At 38.4% G+C, this 21,206-nt stretch overlaps 2 protein-coding genes across 2 annotated transcripts; one reads left to right on the top strand and one right to left on the bottom strand.

Annotated features, from left to right (window-relative positions):
* The first annotated feature begins 479 nt into the window (after positions 1–479).
* ALB3 (63 kDa inner membrane family protein) lies at positions 480–19,562 on the top strand. Its single transcript, XM_089144392.1, has 11 exons — positions 480–947; positions 8,584–8,694; positions 9,654–9,728; positions 12,376–12,436; positions 15,741–15,814; positions 15,909–16,013; positions 16,695–16,802; positions 16,902–17,005; positions 17,429–17,578; positions 17,660–17,786; positions 19,290–19,562. Exons 1-11 carry the CDS (start codon positions 618–620, stop codon positions 19,395–19,397), a joined length of 1,353 nt encoding a protein of 450 aa, XP_089000518.1. The 5' UTR covers positions 480–617; the 3' UTR covers positions 19,398–19,562.
* A 560-nt stretch (positions 19,563–20,122) lies between these two features.
* LOC149023975 (CLAVATA 3/ESR (CLE)-like protein) lies at positions 20,123–20,905 on the bottom strand. Its single transcript, XM_089144393.1, has 3 exons — positions 20,789–20,905; positions 20,545–20,612; positions 20,123–20,422 (listed from the first exon to the last, which is right to left on the bottom strand). Exons 1-3 carry the CDS (start codon positions 20,898–20,900, stop codon positions 20,330–20,332), a joined length of 273 nt encoding a protein of 90 aa, XP_089000519.1. The 5' UTR covers positions 20,901–20,905; the 3' UTR covers positions 20,123–20,329.
* Positions 20,906–21,206: the final 301 nt, after the last annotated feature.

Below are 21,206 nucleotides of genomic sequence, written 5' to 3'. Positions count from 1 at the left end.
TTACCGTTTCATACTGTACCGTATAAATTTAGTAGGGTACTATTTAGGTTTTCAAATTCAATACGGCACTGTACCGACACCCTTACCATACAAGAACGGATGGGACCCACCTACATACATTAATAAATGAATCCGGATCAGCAGGGCCCAGGGGTGGTGATGGGAGTGTGTTTTTTGTTTTAAATATCTTTCAGGATGGGGCCCACCATTTTTGGGGTGGAGAAAACCGTTGGGGAGCACCCTCCCCGTCGGGGGTGATGATCCAGATTCTTAATAAATCCAGGTATAAAAATATCAGTAGGTCTCCTGTGGGTCCCACCCTTTATTGTAAGGTTCACAATCGTAAAGGAGCATATTGTTCTCCCCCGACGTGGAGCTGATCTGGACACGATTCTAGATTCCAGAATATGCAGTGGAATCCAATCAGCGACGTCGAAATTAGTCCGACCGTTGTGGTTATCACGAAAAAAAAAAGGATAATGCAAGAAAAATCGCTCAAGCTCCAACACTCTCTCCTCTCTCTCTCTCTGTGCGCTGGTAGTTCACTGCTGCACTGCGGGTAGCTCGTCCCTCCTCATGAGAAGCTGAATTGAATTCTCTTATTGAGCTTTGGAAGCATGGCGAAAGCCCTAATTTCTTCTCCTCTGTTTCTTGGTACTCCTCTGCCTTCTCTTTCAGACCACGGTTTTCGCAGGTTCCCCTATCGGAGACTTAACGATACCAGGGTGAGATTCAGCTTCCATGAGGTTACTCCTCTTCATCAACTAGACAATTCGATCGATTTTCATGGAGTTTTTACCAGAGCTGAAAGTTTAATATACACGCTTGCTGATGCCGCTGTTGCCACGGGGTCTACTGATGCTGCTGCTGGGTCTACTGATGCTGCAGTTCAGAAAAACGGTGGTTGGTTTGGGTTCATCTCAGAGGCGATGGAGGTTGTTTTGAAGGTAGCTTTTTGTCTAAACAACTTGGGAATTGAATTTTATGCTTATCCTTTATTCCCGCCTTCAAAATTTAGCTGGAATTGGACGCATAAGCGTTGGTTTCGTCCCTGCAGTTAAAGTTTGTTTTGGCCAGGTATGAAAACCTTTAGGGTGCTACGTGGATTAGGGGTTATAAATTTCTTTTAATCTCCTTAAAACCTTCCTCTTGATCATCTTTGCTGGGGAGGATTCTGGGAGTTCTGTGGCTGGACATTAGGTTCCTTTTCTCGTTTTCTGGTATGTGAATAGCTTCTTCAGCGACCTAACCCGTTGCAGGAGGAAGAAACTACCGTAAGGAAGCCTAATGGTATGATTTCACACCATGTTTGGGGACTTCCTACTAAGTCAGTCCTTTTGAAGTATCCGCTGAAATATCTCTTTCAGTACCCTGCTTTCAGAAAGCATTTCCCTCCATAGCTGCATTAAGAGACATTAGATAAATTACAACGCTGCAATTAAGAGATTCAACACTTTATTAGTCTCAAATCTTACCAGTTCTGCTATGTAGACCAAATGATACAATGTTAGAGAAAGTTCATAGATTTGGGGAAATAAGCAACGAATGGATTAACATGCTTGTAAATCCATCATTTTTTCTCTTCAATAGTTATTCCAATTTTTAAATATCCAATTTGACCATGGATCAAAATGCAAGCATATTTTCATGCTCGTTTGAGTAACAACAATGAGATTCCCCAACTTCATGCTAAGAATAGGTAGGATTTTCCCCAAAAAAAGCCATTCATTGGAAATTTGAGTGGCTGAAGCTGAAGAATAAAGTAAAGAAGTAGTTCTCTGTAAGAAAGTATCCAATTTGACCATGGATCAAAATGCAAGCATATTTTCATGCTCGTTTGAGTAACAACAATGAGGTTCCCCTACTTCATGCTATGGATTGGTAGGAATTTCAGGAAAAACAAAAAGCCATTCATTGGAAATTTGAGTGGCTGAAGCTGAAGAATAAAGTAAAGAAGTAGTTCTTTGTAAGGGAGCAGTGTCTATGCAATGTCTTTTCTCCCCTTAAAATGTAGAGGCATAGGTGGCTTTTCATATGGGGAGGTGAGAATAGACTCATTGGAGTGCTGGCTTAGGCCACTTTACCTGATAGATAGAGTCCTTTTCCTATAAAATAATGCAAAAGCCAATACAAGTTACTGAGATGATTGATCTGATAAAATGGATTCTTTTTCTTGCTTTACTTTGTTGATAGAAATGAGTATACCTTTAATTCAATGATTGTGCTCCATAAAGACAAGAGATGAAATACTTTATCTACTGGCCTGCCCAAATCTGTTCCTGTCACACTACACTATTGGTTGTGTTTGATTGTCAGTGTGCCAATTTGTAAGTTGGGAGGCCCTCTTCTTCCTTTTATCAACAGAGGCTGGTTATGCCTTTGTACTAGTCAATCAGAGGATTGAAGATATTCAAATGGGAAGGCTAAGGATGATCTGGTCTGAAGTGGTGAAAGTAAACATGAAATGCTTATAAGTGGACAAGATCTGTGATCTTACGCAGTTAACCTCAAGTAGTTGGGAGAATGCTTGATGAGTTGACCATGTTCTTAAGGAGTCACCTAGGTTTTCAGGTGCATGTTCTAGCCTTGGTTGCTGATGCCACCTTCTTGGCGTTTATTTTAATTTTTGCCTCCTCAACCACCTTAGTTTGCCTGGACTCCATGACAGCTATGGCGGTTGACCAGAAACAAATAACTTTTGGCTTTGGGGACCAGCATTAATAGGCTTTAGAATAAATGACAAACTATGATAATGATAGCTGTCACAATATCAGAATAAGAACCTGCAACTAGAGAGTAGGGGATGAAAGAGAAAATGGAGGCTACTAGTGAGGCTAAAGATAGCACTGCACCTTGTCCAACTTTATTTAGATATAGAAATCATGGTACAAGTGGGCTCCTATTCAAACTAGGTGAAAACAAATAAAATAAAGCTAAGTTAAAACACTCCTTGTACAACTGGGAAAAGGATAACGAGGAAAGAAAGAGAGAACAATTAGTCCAAGATAGAGGGACTAGATAGTATAATGGGATAATTACTGTTGCCCCCCTGTAATTTGATTTTATTACTAATAAAACCCCTTTCTCTACTGGATCTGTTCCCTTCCTTATAACGGTGTTAAGTTGCTGTTAAGTTTGAATATGTAATGTCTAATTTGCCCTTCATTAAAATTAAGAAATCAAAAGACGATGCTACTCCATTTATAAAACCAGATTAAATGTCAATTTTACCCTAAACTTCATTTATTTTGAATTAATGAAATGGGCAAAATCCAAATCCGATTTGGTTTCCCACCTTCACTAAACTTCATTTATTTTGAATTAAAGAAATGAACAAAATCCAAATCCAATTTGATTTCCCACCCTCACTAAACTTCATTTATTTTGAAAAATTTTTAGGTGATATTTAGTTTCCAATTTGAGTTGAATTCGATTTTCCTTCCTCTTCCTTTTCTATTTGAGTTTTATTCAATCATTCATTCATTCTTCTTCTTCTCTCTCTCTCTTTTTTTTTTTTTTTTTTTTTTTTTTTTTTTTTGAGAATAAAATGGATTATAGTTTTTTTTTTGTCCACAGTTAATCAAGGGTTCTACTGTAACTTGACAAAAGGGTAAATAAGTAAAGAGATAAGTATAAGGGTATTTTGGGGTTTTTGAGAAAATATAAAATGCCACATCATCAGTTAACTAACGGAACTTAACGGTAGGGGGGCAATAGTAATTATAGACAAAGTTGAAGGTCGGATTAGTAATTTTGAAAAGTGCAGGGGATACGTAATAAAATCAAAGTACAGGGGGCCAATAGTAATTATCCCTAGTATAATTGGTCTACAATAGAGAGTCCCTCTATTGTGCGTACATTACTCTTGGTTTAATACTCTTCCTCAAGCTGGAGCATATGAATCACTCATATCGAGCTTGGAACAAGCCCTCTGGAAGGATATGTAGTGAACCAGTCACTGCATTGATCAGCAGAGGAGATGAATGGAGTACCCAATAGTTTCTTCATGATAGCATTCCACACAAAGTGACTGTCAACTTTTAATTTATTTGGTTCACTCGTGGAACACTGGATCATTAGTTATATAGTGCAGATTGATCATGACAGAATATCTGTAGGAGAGGTAACCAGAAACCCCCACTCTTGGACAAAAAACTTTAATCGCATAAGTTCAAAACTTGTGTAAGCCCCAGGTCTATACTCAGCTTAGGCACTGGACTTAGCCACAGTTGTTTGCTTCTTGCTACACCAGGTGACTTGGTTACCTCCAATAAAGGTACAATATCTAGTAATAGACTCCATCATCGGCAGAACAAGCCTATTCAGCATTCTAGAACCCTACTAGATCAACTCACTGTTGAGCTTTCTTGGGGGATTGCATAAACTGGCAACAGCAACACAAATAATGCATCTAGCCTAATAAGAGTTGAATAATTAATTTTACTCACCAATCTTCTATACTGATGTGTATCCTAAAATATCTGCCACAATCTGTCTCTCTAGTGAGGGTCTGTATGAGTATCCACTGGTTTGGAAGTTTGCTTACCTGTTCCAGATAGAAGATCTGATACTTATTTTCTTTGTAACAGACTGTGTCCCTTCTTACTGTGGAATACTTCCATTCCAAGTAAGTACCTAAGAGGACATAAGTCCATCTGAGGATGCCAATTTAGATATTATTTAACTGCTGTAGTACCTGAAATATCATTCCCAGAAATGGTTATATCATCTACATAAAAGACCTTCCCTTAAACCTTGGAATCCTTGCTTCACACACAATGGTCGGAATAACCTTGGAATAGCTACAATGAGTGACACTAGTGTCACACTTGTCAAATCAGGCTCTAGCGGGTTGCTTCAAGCCATAGTTAGCCTTATATAACTTGCATATTCTGGTAGAGTTCTCCCCCAAGCAACATATCTAGAATGTCGCTACATGGAAACACATAAATGAAGTGTTCTATCTCATGGAGGGATCTATCCAAATTGACCACCAGAGATGTGAGAACATAAAATGAATTCAGACCGGCAACAAGAAAAAATATCTTAAAGAGAGAACTCCATATATCTGACTGTACACTTTTGTGACAAGCCTGTCCTTGAAATGTTCAAATCAACTATTGAGGTTGTGTTTAGTAGGAGACTCCCAGTGACTAATGTAAAGCTAAGATCGTAGGTGACTTAGCCCCAACTAACCCACAAACAAATAAATAGATTGAGGACGGAAATCAGTAACTCAAGATCATTCACAGTTATGAAGGTGGATTGGGTCGAATTGTAGGCTTCAACAGCTTCTCAAAATAACAGCAAGACCTGATTGATTGGCTGGATCACCAACAGCATATGCTCAGCAGTTGAATGGTGTTAGATGCACAGCAGCCTTCAAGTTCTCTTCACAGCAGCAGCAGATGCTGGTGCCAGTTAATTAAATTCAAACAAGAGAAGAAAGGCAGAAATAGAAAAATAGAAAGTAAAGGATGAAGGTGGTTCATCTATCTCAACTATGTTCCTCACCTCTAGGTATTTAGATCTCAACAGCAAGGTCCTCACCTTTCAGATCACTCAAGCAAGAGACAATAGAATTAAGCAAAGGAAAGCTTCATAGTTAATTTCATAAAATCTGTAAGCTGAGAATAGCCAATTAAATATCTATAAAGCAAAGGTTTCCTCACCCAAAAATGAAACTGGATTTGCTGAGTTATTTAGTCAATATTCTCAGCAGTAACAAACTAAAAACTTATTACAAATGAAGTTAGAAACAAAGCTTTACAAAACAACTTTTAGAAATGTAGCAAACAATTAAAATTGAAACTAAATAAAGTCTTCAGTCTACCAAAGCTGCAGATGCAAGTAGGTTCCATCAAATCTTCAAATAGTATTCTCATTAAGACCCAAAAAGGAGCTGTGATACTGTTCATGTTACTGATAATTGGATTTGTTTGGGCTACAACCATTGATGGACTTATCTTAATTGAGTGTGAGTGCTGCTTTGAGCTTGCTAGCGTCTGTGACTACTAAATTTGTTCAAGGTTGGTGTTGCCTTTTGATAGAGCCCTGGGATCACAGTATTAGGCTACATTGAGGAGAGAGAGAGAGAGAGAATTAGGGTTGATTAGGGGTTATAAATAGGGGTAAGATGTTAGGAGGAGTTAATGATTATTTATGTGAATGTTTGGGCAGCTGTAGGCTGAGGGGCAGCAGTGTGCTGTGGGGGTGACTGGCACCATTGTAACCACTTTGCCATTGTTCTTCATTATTCTATCAATTAAATAATAATAATTTTGCATTCGAATTGGGTTCTTAACACCTTTCATATTTGCTCTTATTTGAGCCGGAGCGTTCTTCTTGTATGTGTATACACTCCAACTTAAGGGGGACTATTAAAGATATGATGTAACATGATAGGGAGACTACTATCATGGTCTCCTTATTTGAGCTGGAGCTTTCTTCTTGTACGTGTATACTCCAGCTTAAGGGGGACTATTAAAGATATGATGTAACATGATAGGGGGACTACTATCATGGTATCCTTATAGCTTGGGTCTTTAGTTAATAGTGTCCTGATGTAAGTAAGTTTTGTATAAGGCTTTAGGCTTAACTTTGGTAAGAGTTGCATTCCTTTTTGAGTAATTTTAAATATACATTGGTTGGTATGATAGTACGCATTCTATTGCATAACCCTTTTCTCCCATTGTTCTTTCTTCTTCTACTCCTTAAATTTCTCTTATTCTCTTTACTCAGTTCTGGTTACAGATTCTGGGATGGTATACAAGGTTCAACTTTGGAAGCAATAGATGTGCATTCAAGACATGAGAATGTTTTCATTTAGAGAAGGTATTTGTACTTCTTCATTTGCCTGAAGCTGGGACATAATTTGTGTTTAGTCAGCAAGGCACTTGGCATCGTGATTTCAGCACGGTTAATCTAATCCAGATCAATAGTAAGGGGTTGATGCTCCCTGTAACTACTGAAATATTCCTTCTAGAAATTAGCACCCTGCTACAGTTGAAATTACTTTTCATACAGGTCATTGAGCTCATGGGTTTGATAAGTATTTTTCTCCTGCGAGAAGCTTCTGTTCTGATCAATCCAAGCGACACAAAAATATCTTGCAGGAAAGAAGTTTAGGGATTGAAGATCATTGAAACCCATGAGATTCAGAAGAGAAATTCAATCCATGGAAGTAAGATTGGTCCCAGTGAAAAAAGTTAACAGTAGATAGCTGCTGCCCTCTAGCCAAGAAGTCTTCTGTGTTTCTAACATTCGGCAGTAAAAGTAACAAGACTAGATGCCTCAATAGCTGAAAGCCTGATTTGGGTGTCAAATAAGTTGTAGATAAACTATAGATCTGATGAGCTTGAACGTGTGACTGAAGGAGTTTGGTATCCTTACAGAAAAATTTCCAAAATGATTGGGAAAATCAGATGGCTGAGAAGAAAGCATATGTAAATCTTGGTAGTTGAAAACTTGCAAGAATATAGACTAGCCACAATGAGAATATAAATTGCAGAAAATAAGGATCTCAACAGCTCTATAGTACCATTTGGTGAGGCTTATAGCAGCAGTTATTAGCTCTCAAAATCTTAAAGGGATTAGGTTTCTGCAGAAAAACTAATTGAAAATCTTCAACAACCTAGGCTTTTGACAGGAAAGAACTTCATTAAACTTAAAGAAGTCGCACTTAAAGCCTAATAGATCAGCAATGTAGATTTAGGAGCCTCAGTTTGTCTTCATTCTATTATAAACTAGGGCAGAGAATGTATGTATAGCCAGCAAAGATGGTTGCAACCAGAAACCAAGATAACCTTCTTAAGAAACTCTCAAACCAGTGATGTAATTGGATGAGTTTTTAATTTTGATGCTCTGACACCATGTGTAAATATCAGAATAAGAACCAGCAGCTAATGAGAAAAATAAATAGAGGATGAAAGAGATGGGAAGGCTGCTAAAGAGGTTAACAGGTAAAAACAATAGTAGCCTTCCCCGTCCCAATCTTATCTACAGATAGAAATCATTGTAAATGGGTAGGTCTCTGATTGAGACTAGAAAAAGGCAGAAAATAAAGTTAGGCTAAAACACTCATAGTGCAACTAGGAAGGCAGCAAAGGAAGGAAGAAAGACCAAGAAGAACTAGGCCATGATAGAGGGATTTTATGTGATTGCAATAACACTATTCTTGGTTCTAAATTACTGTCATACTTTTGGTTGTTTATTACATGTTTAAGGGTTTTTGCTGTATGGTTGTCTCACTAAGCTCAGAAAGAGAATTTGTACCAGGTCCTATTTGTTATGTGTAATTGAGTATGTAATTACCTTTTCAGCTTTCTTTGGATCCTATATATATATGGATACTGTTGATATCTTTAACTTGAGGTAGTATAAATGGTATAGCAGTAAAGGTGAGGGATACTTGAATGTTGAGTAATTTTATGTAAAATTTATAGCATGTCCTCAGTCTTGTTCTGATATTCAAGTTTAAGCTTTGTTAGTTTGTTAGTAATAATTGTATTTTCAGATGTTCAAATCTATGCAAGAAAGATAGGGCAAGATTCATTGATAGTGAACATGTTTTATTGGTTGCAGGTGCTGAAGGATGGACTTACAGCTGTGCATGTTCCCTACTCCTATGGCTTTGCTATTATCTTGCTCACAGTTATCATCAAAGCAGCTACATTTCCTTTGACAAAGAAGCAGGTGAATGTTGATTCTGCCATCGAACTTGTGACTAATTAGAAAGCATATAATTCTGCCATGTAAAATGTAACATTGTGGTGTCTGTAAGCTTATCTGATGGGATGCTCTCTCACACCCTGGACATCTTGACCATGAAGGCCCTGCAAAAAAACTGTTTACACTGCCGTGATTGGTTTAAATTAGGAGACTTCCCCCTGCCCCCATTGTCGGTGTGGGAAATCCTCCCCTTTAATGTATTGATAGCTAAACTTAAATATTGGGTTCAATTTTAGAGATTACGTGTCAGCTATCTATGTTGACCAGGAGATTGTCAAATCTTCTTCTTAATATTTAATTTTTTATTTGTTTTTTGATTATTGTGATTATGGCCTATGGATTCAACTAAACTAAAGCATGGCTACATTAATATGATGAAAGTAGGGGGAGGATCTTTTTGAAGATGGAATTGTCATTCATGACACTTAGTGGCATTGTCATTGAGATTTATTTCATTGAATGAATGGTAGCAAGACCAGCTTATCCATGTGAGTGGGTGAATGTATAGATTAAAGGACAGATGATTTATAATAAATAAGATTTGATTGAATAGTTTGGACTTGTTCAGTGAAGACTAACAGCAACATTAACAAGAAGTGTTTATTGAAGGCTCTGAAAGATTAAGGGGATTCAAGAAAATGTGAACAGATAAAGATTCTGAAAGCACATGACATTATTTAAGGTGAAAAATTGGAAGCACTTTAATACATCATATGGCTCTCAATTGACTTAAAGGTTGAAGATAACTCTTTACTTGAATAGGGCTTGAAGGCTTTGATAATGATGATGACAATGTCATTCTTCCTGGATAAATTTCTTCCTTTGTTTTGATCACATCTTATTTATTCAGGTTTAAAATTACATTTTAGATCTGCCTACATTTTGTTTACTGTTGCAATCATATACTTCTATTTTGTCTGTAGGTTGAATCAACTCTGGCAATGCAAAATCTTCAGCCAAAGATCAAAGCGATTCAAGAAAGATATGCGGGCAATCAGGTAAAAAGCCTTCTAATGTAGGGGAAACCCTAGAGACTAGGGTTCTTACTAGGGCTGGTTATGTGTACTTCTAGGTGGATTCAAGCCTCAACTGGAAAATATCAAGCATAGGGGATTATAGCAGCTAAGAAATGATCAGCATGCAAGTTTGACAACCTAACAAAGCAATGGTCAATATCAGCCTAAAATTGATATGCAGGATCAAACAAAACTCAGTACGGAAACATGGGAATGAGATCATGGCAATATAACACGTACTCAAGTGCAAGCTTACCAAGAATTCCTAGAGAATACTTGCTGTCCTAGTCCAAAGATCCTACAACTTATGATAAGATTCAGTAAATAACAATGCAAAAGGATCCTGAAATTTAATACAAATAACCTACTGTAGGAAGAGATGAACAAGCCAGCTTAAGGTAGAAAATTTGAATATTCTAAACAGCAGCATGTGCAAGTTACCTTATTAAAACAGGGGCAGGGATTAGTTAACTTTTAGAAGGATATTAAAAAAAGATAAGGTTTGGGAACTACAATAACCTGTGTGGGATTTTAACTGTGACAATAAGAAAGTAGAAAATTATAAATATAAAGAAAAAAATTGCAGCAGTTTATTTTTTGAACAGAAAGAAAAGAGAGAAAAAGAATGCAAGAAAGAGGCATCAGATAGTTGCTGCAAAGAATGCAGGGAAAGGGCTCCTTCCAGGAAAAGGATAGGGGAAAGGAACAGCAGGGGCTGTCGACAGGGAGAAGATAAGAAAGAAAAAAATGGCAGCAAGCAACTGCCTTACATAGGAGAAAAGAATAAAAGAATAAAGGGAGGGAGTCACTAATTGCTGGACAGAAGGGGGGGGGGGGGGGGGGGGGGCCTTTCCCCCCACAGAGAGGGGAAGGGGGGGGGGAAAATCTACTGAGAATGTGGAGAGAGAGAGAGAGGGGGAGGGTTTTTTTTTTTTTTTTGGGGGGGGGGGGGGGTGGATCTTATTTCCTTCCAATAATTATGATTTCCATCATGGTTTATCTTTAGGAAAATTATAGAGACCTAGTATTTCTGGAGTTAGAATGATGAAGAACCTAGTGAAGGGAGGGAGTCACTGGGGGGGGTTTTTTTGGTTGGGGGGGGGGGGTGGGAGGGGGGGGTTTTTGTTGGGGGGGGGGGGGTGTTTTTTCTCCCCAACTCCGTTTGAAGGCCACGCCCCCCCCTTGCCCCCTCAAGTGCTGGGTACAGCAAGGGAGATGAAGGGATGCAGGGGCCTGATTGCTCATGTACTATTAGCGAGTTGGTTGACACATGGTACAATGTGATGTCCTGCACGTAGAGGTGTTTTGCCTCCTGCTATGTCCGGAATTGTTTGATAAGAAGGCTCAACTTTGTGGTTATGAGCAAACTTACTCCTTCAAACATGGTGAACTTGAAATGAAGTTCCTTCCAGTTAGAAATATCCTGGCAACAAAGCTTCAAAGGATAATATCTTTCTCTGCTAACTTGTCAAGTCTGTGATCTTCTCAGTCCTTAACCTTTTCTCAGAGAAAAATTGATGTAGTAGCACTTGACTGGTTGGACCAGAATGGCAAATTTGTGGAACTCAAACACACAGATTAGTCCAACCTGGGTTTTTGGTCTAATAAGGTGGCAGATATACCGATAGACTTTGGTCACTAGTTATTTTTAGTTTTAGAGAAGAATTAGGAGTCCATGATTTTCTCTTTATTTACATGCATGTATCTTGTAAGATTGACAGAAATTCAATAGTAAATTGGCTGGATAGTGCACAATGTGTGAGTAAAGAGTGATTGTGCTTGCTCTTCCCCTTGCAATTCTGAGTTCCTCCTCAGAGATTTCTCCCAGTTCTCTACTAACCCCCAGCAGCCAGCACAGTAACTCACAATTGAATTTAAAGAAACAGCTTGGTGGAATCTTGCCTCTGCTTGAAATTGTTCTCTTTTGCATTGGCTGTTCTGTCTTATTCTATTTCTATTTTTAGGCCATGCTTAAAAGAGAAAGGGTTGAGAAGATAAGAGCTTCAATGTACTTGTGAGGGTAGAGATGTTGTCAATGCTCTATCGAGATGCAACATTAGATATACACTAGAACCAAAAAGTGACAGTTGAATTTCATAATTACAGTTATTTAATGTTGATTTGCTGGGTGGAGAGTGACTCAGCTACTTGAACCACATGTTCAGATAAAAAAGGTTTTTAGAAAAGCCCCCTAACTTGGTGTGGTAAACTGGACCCAATTTGGTGTCTGATGGCTTCTTAAATATCTTCTTTGTCGCCATAAGTTAGACCTGATGGACTACACTTTTTAGCTATTCCGGCTGACATTTATGTAGCTAGTCTCCATCTGTTACCATTCACTTTATGTCAAATAGGTTGAGAGGTTGTAAATGTGCGTGTGAACTTGGGAAGCACTTTCTTTGCAATCACAGTCATCATAATATTTGATTGTAACTGTTTACACAGTAAAATATGACCTTGCTTTTACACCAGGTTGACCTATTCTCATTCTTATTGCATTCTTATTTTGGCTGTGTCTATGGAATGTAAAAGAAATAGTGAAGAATTATAGTGTATTATAATTCCTTTTGGTTCCTGGGCACGCAGTTTGGTGCTTATTAGTTTGTTTCACTATTTTTCTTACTGCCAGGAAAGAATACAGCTGGAGACATCACGCCTTTATAGGCAAGCAGGGGTTAACCCATTGGCAGGTTTGTCTTCAGTAAGAAGTTACATTGCCTTCGTGTTTCTTTTCTTGAATGGAGAGGAAAAGTTATTTGTTACTGGTAATTTGCTATGCTGTATGGATCTGTAGTTACGTTTTGGATTGAACTAATGGTCTTTCTTCTCTAGATTAATTGGTGAAACTGATGCAGTTAAGAAGAGCAGGATGGTGAATACTAAGGCTGGATATTGGACTGGAATAAAGATGTACCAATATGTTGAGTTTTAAGTGTTCAACGGGTTATCTGGCCATCAGCGTAGTACTAAGTTTTCTTTTATAACGGGTCCCATTCTCTAAGCCCAACTATAAGGACTTGTGTCAATTAAGTTTTCTTTTCTAACAGGCCAATTCGTTAAGCCCAAATATGAGGGTTTTGTATCACATAGGGGATTAGTCTTGGTTTCTGTCAGAAGTTATTAGGTACGGAGTTTATAGCACTATTCAGGTAAACAGTATTCACAGTTACTGTTTATATGAACAAAAATTCATGAACAGTAATTTTATTATTTAGATGTAGAGGGTTATGTCTTACTATAGTTTGAAGAGCAAATCACTGCTAGAACCCAACACCATTGCTTACCCATCTTAATATTAGTTGAATGACCTAACTACCCTTACTAACCCACTTAGAACCCAAATTGAACATATCCCAAACTTATCTCTTCTATGATCTCTAATTCTTTTTCCATTTTAAACTTGAAAGCTGACCCCTAAAAGCTCAGTAGGGGGTAAAATGACCACCCAGCCCTGTCTCCTATAAAAGGCAGAAATTCCCCTCTAGATGCTTTTGTGCATACATGGGCCATACAACAACAAGACTTGTCCCAACTAAATGGGGTCGGGTATACATGGGCCATGCTCCCCTAAATTAAATTAGGTTAGTTGGTGTGAGCTACTAATTAATCACTTGGAAGCATAAAGAAATAATCTCTAAGAAGGTGTTTTGAGGTGTGGATTGACTCAGCCACCGTGACTTTGTGACATTAATTGCCAGAACAGGTGATGCCACTATAATCAAGGCCACAATAGGGCTGAAATAGGACCTACGGTGATGGCCCAGCACCCTACGACCCTCTTGTAAACCAGGGATATTTGATAATTTTGCATTGTTCTAGTTGAGTCAAGTTAATGTTTGTTGGATCCAGTATATTAGTAGGATCCCAAATCTACCTTTGTTTCTAAATTTGGTTGGGTTTAGGACAAGTTATTGAAGAGTCCCAGTTAGAAATGGAGTCCCTTAGTTATAGTCCACTTCTTACAAGGAGTCCATGTCTACTCTTATTTTGCAATTTGGGTCATCCTAGGATGAGTTATGACAGAGTCCTTGTTTGACTGTGAGTCTCAAGTCTAGTTAGAGTTGAAGTTTGAGCAAACTTCTTATGTTGAGTCCTAATGTGAGCATACACATGTAAGGCTATAAATGAAGCCTCTCTAGCTTGTAAAAGACAGATTTGATGAATAATAAAAGTTGAGTTTGAAAACGCAAGGATTGGAGTCATAGGATCCCTAAGAGGGGACTTGCGGCTGCAGTGTGATTGAGTTTTCTGCAGCTTCTTCAAATCCCCATTCTCATAATCAAGTAAGTACAGACAACCCAACCCCAGCCCCTACCTTCTCCTTTTCTTCTCTCACTGACAGCCTTTCTTCCCCATCCCAAAAACCCTAATCCATTAGGTCCAGCCCCCCTCCTTATTGGACATCACCTTCCCTCCTTCCCATCCCCTAAGGCTGTGATCCCGCCTTCCTTCTTGCTCAACCTCTTTTCTCTTCTCCTCTCTCCTTGTGGCAACACCCACTCCCTTGCAAAGCCCTAGTTTTTCTATATCTTTTGATGTCCACCCCTTTTTCCTCACCTAAACCCTAAATTCTGGAGTTTCTCTTCTTCACACAAACCTGAACAACCCTAGACCCTCTTATCCCTATATCTCTCTAACCCCACATCCATCCAATTCTCTTTTGGATTCACCATCCCTTCTCTCTCTCCACCATCACTTCCAACCCTAACTAGGCCTACGGACCAGATTCGGCTCGGATACACCAATATCCGAATCCGAATCCGATTAGCAAATCCGCTATCCGAATCCGGCAAAAATTTAGAGAAGGCATCCGAATCCGAAACTTTATCGGATATCCGATAATAATCCGATCCGATAAAATATCTGATTATTGATTGATAACAATCACTTTTTTACATTTTTTATTATAAATTTCTAATTTCCGATTACCGAATACCGCTATCCGAATCCGATTACCGGTATCCGAATCCGATTATCATCTATTTCTAAAGAAAAAATGTTAAATACTTTACTCTATCTGGATAAAAATTTATCCGGATATTATCCGATCCGATAAGCAATTATCCGAATCCGATCCGGTTGCTTAGCAACGGATCGGATATTTTCCGGTAGAAATTTTTGGATCGGATACCCTTAACGATCGATGCGAATTTGGAGGCGGATTTCGGTTATCCATTTACAGGTCTAACCCTAACCCTAGCCCCTTTTAGAAACCCTAAAATTGAGGAAATCCTAATTGTTTAAACCTTGGAGTTCTGGAATTAAATCTGAACATTGAAATAACAAAATTCAGATTTATTTTTATCAAAAGCCTGACCCTAAACCTACTGGCTGAACCCTATTCCTCTTCCCCATCAACCTTAAATCCCCCTAGACCTCTAGAAATCCTAAATGCAGGGTTTAGGAGTCTCATCCCTATAGCCTCAGGGTATAATCAACCCTAATTAGCTGTTGTTCATCCATGAATTGCCCTAAGAAGCCCTAACGGCAGAGTTTTTAAGAGCCTAATTTACTGCTGAATTCAATCTAAGTGATCCTGAAGACTGGCCCTCAATTTGGGGTTATATCATTGATTCTATGGCAGACCTAAGATGACCTTAAGAGAAGAAGTGAAAAAGTATATGCATAGCTTAGGTCTTATATCTAGTATGGCTTCAAACTGAGCTTATTGGAAGGCAAGAATACATGTAGCCAAACCCATTTAGTTGGGACAAGGCTTCTTCTTGTTGTTGATCATCAAGTCAATGGCAGGTCCAAACTGAGTTTGATACAGATAAATCCTTGCTCAAAATTGAATTCTGACTTAGGTAGGCATGGATTATGTGTCTCATCAGTACCATGTCTCTGTCTATTTTGCATCCTGGTTTCTGTTCAGTCCATCTCAACTCTACGGGCTATGGTCGGCAGTCTCCCCGTTGGTCTAGCTCTTAATTCTATTGTGCTGCTGTGCTGATATTAGTTGATAACTTCTAACTATTTGTTGTTCCTGAACAGGATGTCTCCCAACTTTAGCGACAATACCTGTTTGGATTGGTTTATATCAAGCTCTTTCAAATGTAGCAAATGAGGTAAACGAAAACTTAATTTGCATCAATCTTAATGTGTTTTGTGTCATCTATGTACTGGTACTAGTGGTGACTAATTTGGTTTTCTTTTCTAAAGGGACTTCTGACAGAAGGTTTTATTTGGATTCCATCTTTGGGTGGGCCCACCACAATTGCTGCTCGACAAAGTGGTTCAGGCATTTCCTGGCTGTTTCCATTTGTGGTAACAAAGTTTTCTGTGTCTAGATATATTAACCTATTATTTTTATGCTATAGCCTATCGCTACCTCAGATTTAATTATTTCTGTCAACATCTTTTGTTACCTTCATCATGAATGCCTTAAGCAGTTACGCCACCTGAGCATCAGACACACCACATTTACGTAAACTTTCAATTGTGTAGCACACACCTGTAATGCTTAGATATGAGAAAACCTGGAGTATGTGGGTGGCATATAGTTTTGTCTTTTGGTCCTGGCTGTGTTTTCTATAGTTGGAAGAACCTTGTTGTTTCTATGCAATGTCTTAATGTTAGGTAACCCTTGTTATCAGTCCTTGGCTACTTGCACTGGTTATGTGTATCCCGCTCTTGAATGGTAATTCAATCAACAGTCAAAAATAATAACATGGACAACTAATGGAAAGGGCTGAAAGGCTTGAACAGTTGAGTGATGGCTTTCTCTTACGGCCTATGTATGTTGTGGTCTAGCAAGGTCTTCCATTTTTAAGTGCATGCTTGCCTATAGAAGCATATCTTGGGAATTTTAGCACCATAGAAACTTTTGTTGGTAAAGCATGATATGTGCTATTGGGGCGCAGATGCAGTAAGTGGCCACTTTTGTATCAGAATTTTTTGCATTTAATACAGAATAATAAACAATACATAATATAATCCTCCTTGCAGGATGGACACCCGCCCCTGGGCTGGCATGATACCGCAGCATACCTTGTTCTACCAGTCCTCCTCGTTGCTTCCCAATATATTTCAATGGAACTCATGAAGCCACCGCAGGTGCTCAGTTCTTTATTTTGTTAAACCCTTTTGTTTTTTCTGTTTTGATTTCCCTTGTTGATCAGTTTGTAATCCAATTAAAGTTGTTTTTTTTGGCAGACTAATGATCCATCTCAAAAAAACACGCTTCTCATTTTCAAGTTCCTTCCTCTCATGATTGGTTATTTTTCCTTGTCTGTTCCCTCGGGGCTGTCAATCTACTGGTTGGTATCTAATTTTCAATTCTTTTATTCAATGCCTATGAAGCTTTTATGCCAAAAAACATTGCTATAAGTCTATAACAACCTCTACTAACTTAATATATTTCCATCAATATCACACACGTCAGGTATATAATTTCTTATGAAATTACTATAATCTCATTTGTTCTAATTCATAAAAAAGGTGAAATCTGGGGAATGATATGGGAACATTTTTGTTACCATCCACGCATCCAATGCATTATGGCAGAAACCACTGAAAACGTTATATCTGTACCCTCTTTACCAATTTTTTTGTCCAAATGTCAACTATAAAAATGGTTTGGTTCTTGAGTATTCCCACTATGGATAATTTGCACAAACTTCTTGTGGTGCATGGCAAGTTTCCTGAGGTCAGTAATTTAGTCAAGCAATTTGCAATGTTAGGTTTACAAATAACGTCCTCAGTACAGCACAACAAGTTTGGTTACGGAATTTAGGTGGTGCAAAACCAGCTGTGAGTGGGAATGCAAGCGATATCATAACTGCAGGACGTGCAAAGCGAGAAACTTCTCAGCCACTCCGGGCCGGTGACAGGTAGGTCTAACATTTTGCAAGAATTCTTCACTTAGTTCTTAGCTGTTATATTACTTCGGTTACTAATATGACAAACATCAGATTTAGACTACAAAAAGAAGAAGAGAAGAAGAAAAAACTGAACAAAGTTCTTCCAGAAGAAGACATTCAGACTCAGGATTCTCCATCGGATTCTGGTGATGAGGCTGATGAACAGATTAATGACAGGGTACGTTTGAATTCCCAAATGGCTGACATGTCATTATTGAATGCTATGTCTTATCCAAGAAAGTTTGGTGTTTCTGTTAAGTGCATTTGAAATATAATATTATATATATATTGCACTAGAGTTGGTCTGGATGAAGTCTCCAATCTCCATCCTGTGCATTGAAATGACATATAACAGCTGCATCCTGAGTGGGAATCGTGGAATCAAATAATGACATTTGCTAAACCACAGAAAAGAAAACACGAGACTCTAATCCTGTCGTTGTAATAAGATTTGAAATTTACGACACCTATACACCCTTCACACCCCACCCCTTCCCTTTTCCCACACACCACCACAAAAAAAGAAAGGGTGGAGGGGTGGGGGAAGCAATCCACTTTATTCCTTCTGACCAGGAGAAGGCTGGAACATCAAAGGCTACGCTCAGAAGTCAATAAAAGACAAATATCAAAATTGAATCTGTTGAAGAGATGGATGCAGAAATCTCAATCAGTGCATCATTGTGAATTTTATTTTTCTTTCCATGTTTAAATTTTGAAGTGCTAAAGCCCAACTATACTTATGTCTTTTCATTCTCATTCTGACATTTTCATCATCATGCAGCCAATTACAGTCACTGTCATACACTCTTAAGGTAAGGTTATCATCAAGTCCATTCTAGGAGTCCTGGTTCTCTGCCATCTTCCTTCTTACATTTCCTTAATCCCTTGAGGCCTTAACCACCTGAAAGCACTCTTCAGGTGTTCCATCATTTATCCTGTCTGCATTTGGCATAATTCTTTTTGTCAAACTTCATTTGGTTCTTCACCTATTGAGGGTAATGCCTACCTTTATTGAATGCTCTTTGCTTTTTGGTTTCATTTCAAAACGACTTTCACATTCCCTTCAGCTGCACACTTTCAATGAGTACATTGATTTCTGAATTTCCAGCACTTTATTCGCAATCCCGAAATTCTTATTCCCATGTCTTTAAAAGTATCACCTTAGTTTAGCCTGCTGTGGTCAAATCAAACTGTTTTCTTTCTCCTTTGGTCACAGTGCGTCTGTTAAAGTTCTGGATCCTACAAAATGGTCAAGGTTAGGTGAACATGGTCGGATTGTTTGACGTAAAGCAGTCGGTATTGGACAGTTTGCTACACTACCTAGCTGATAATTTTGTTCCCTGTTCTGGAGTTATGGTCATCAAACCACAACTAGTGCAACTGGGTGTTGCCCTCTTATTATAAGCATCAGAGTCAAACAGTACAGAATCTGAGCTGTAGGCATGACTTGACACCACAGTCCAAAAAAGTAGAATGAACTAAAAATTATATAAAAGGACTGAATCCTTTGGCTGTGCTGCATCCTCTCACTATTTTATGGTGCCACTTGATCAATTCCAGATATAATTTGATGGAATGTTTATGCATAGTCTATCATTCTAAAACCTCAACAGTTATACTAATTTTGAAATAGATTTTTGCTGGATCTTGTAATTTATAATCTATTGATGACATTTGGCAGGATGAGGAAGTCCTTGAAGGGGCATATGCTTCCAGTAGTACCAAAGAGATCCCGAGCTATTCTGGGCCAAAGAAAAGCAAGCGATCAAAGCGCAAACGCACGGTGTAAAACTATCTTGTATATTCATTCATCATCCGTGGTCTTGTGGTGAGAAATGTATCTTACGTTGATATATATGATGGCCAATTTTATGTAGGCTATTCATTTTACTGCATATCATAAAAATCGATTGGCAATCTTAAAGGAAATGAAAATCATGGTTAATGGTGTCAAGAGAGAATTTTGTTGTCTCAAAGATATCCACTTCCAGATATTGAAGTCTTCGAAAACAAAATAATAGTTAGCCTCCAAGTAGGTGAGCATAATGATTTGTTATTGGAATTGATTTTTCAGAGTGAAAATTCTGGGGAGGTATGTTATCTCTGCATTTGTGAAACTCTGCTAGGAAAAATTATATTAGGGAAAAGAGAATTTTGTTTATGGAAAGATGTTTATATTCTTACAAATATGACTCTACAACATCTGTTATACTAGAAAATGTGGTCAGTGGCCTGCTGTTTGAAGTCAATTTTACTTGGTGAGTTTGATAAATTGTTCTCCATTGAGACACACTGACTCTGAAACTCTGCTTTTAATTTTGTGTGGTTGAAACTTTGACAGTATAAAGGAAGAAACCTAGTTAAAATTCATTTTGTGACTTCTCTTAATTTAAACTGGATATTTAGTCCATAAACTAGTATGGCCTCAAACAGAGGTGATTGGAAGGTAAGGATTCATATAGCCGGCCCATTTAGTTGGGAAAAGGCTTCTTGTTGTTGCATTTAATGCAGAAACTTAAAAATATCAATGCTAAAGGCAAACAGGATTTACACGTAGTTGTTGAATCCGAATCAGAAAATAAATTTCTTGCTGCTACAACAGAGTACTTCTAGACATGAAAGTATCACTCAAAATGTAAAAATATACCACCTTCTCCAGCTACAAGGTCTATCAACTACATCTTTTCTACTTGCAAAGTGGAAGAACCATAGTTCATCCACTCATGGCTTTGTTGGTGGGTGCCGGTTCCCAATTGGGCTTGGTCCAGATGGGACTTTACGGGCCTTCGTTCCTTGGATCGTATTTTTGTTGTTCTTGTTCATGCACAAAACACACACAAGTTCAGTTACATGGTATGTATGCATTATGCTAAGATGGAGAAAGAGAGTGCACTAGTTATGAATTGTGATCATGAGAACAAATAGTTGATACTCACCCGAGCAGACAAGTTGGATCCAGAGGCTGACGAAGATCCTGGTTGTGGACGTCCAAGCTTGAATTTGGCTGTGATCACCATTGCATCAAGAGGTAAGAAGATTCATTAAAATTGCATCTATTTAATGCTTTTTTATTTGTTACATGGCATAGATATTTCATCTACATACTTGGAAACCATAGTTTTTGGCATTAAGTGAACAGAACCAACAAAGGTAAGTGGAGAGAAGAGAATGGTGGCTTGCCTGAATCTATAGCTTGAACCATAATAGAACTGGAGAAATGGGAGTGTGATGCTGCATCTGCAAGGAGGATGGATGCCAAGAGAAGATAGATTAAGATTTGTCTGCCCTTCATCTTAACCAGGACCTTCTGCATGGCTGGAGAAACTTGGGATGGTGTGGAGGCTTTTGCAAACATATTTAAGAAACTGAATCACGTGTCTGGGAAATCATATCTTGGCTTGAAAATAACATTAGAATGTTTCAACCAAAGATGTGCTGGGGGAATCCAATGCCACACCTACAGCCCCAGGAGTTGATATGGATTGGTGAAAATAGGAATGCTGCTGCTGCTCTCTGTGTGTCTCTGTCTCTGTCTCTGTCTCTGTTCACCATGAGTTGACTTGGTTGTTATCATTTGGGTGTGGTAGTGTTACAAGTT

Source organism: Hakea prostrata, chromosome 2 (genome assembly GCF_041222555.1).
Source record: "Hakea prostrata isolate BN-2017 chromosome 2, UWA_Hpros_2, whole genome shotgun sequence".
Taxonomy (NCBI): Eukaryota; Viridiplantae; Streptophyta; class Magnoliopsida; order Proteales; family Proteaceae; genus Hakea; species Hakea prostrata.
Note: the sequence above shows the minus strand (reverse complement) of the source record. Positions and strands in the feature narration are given on the sequence as shown.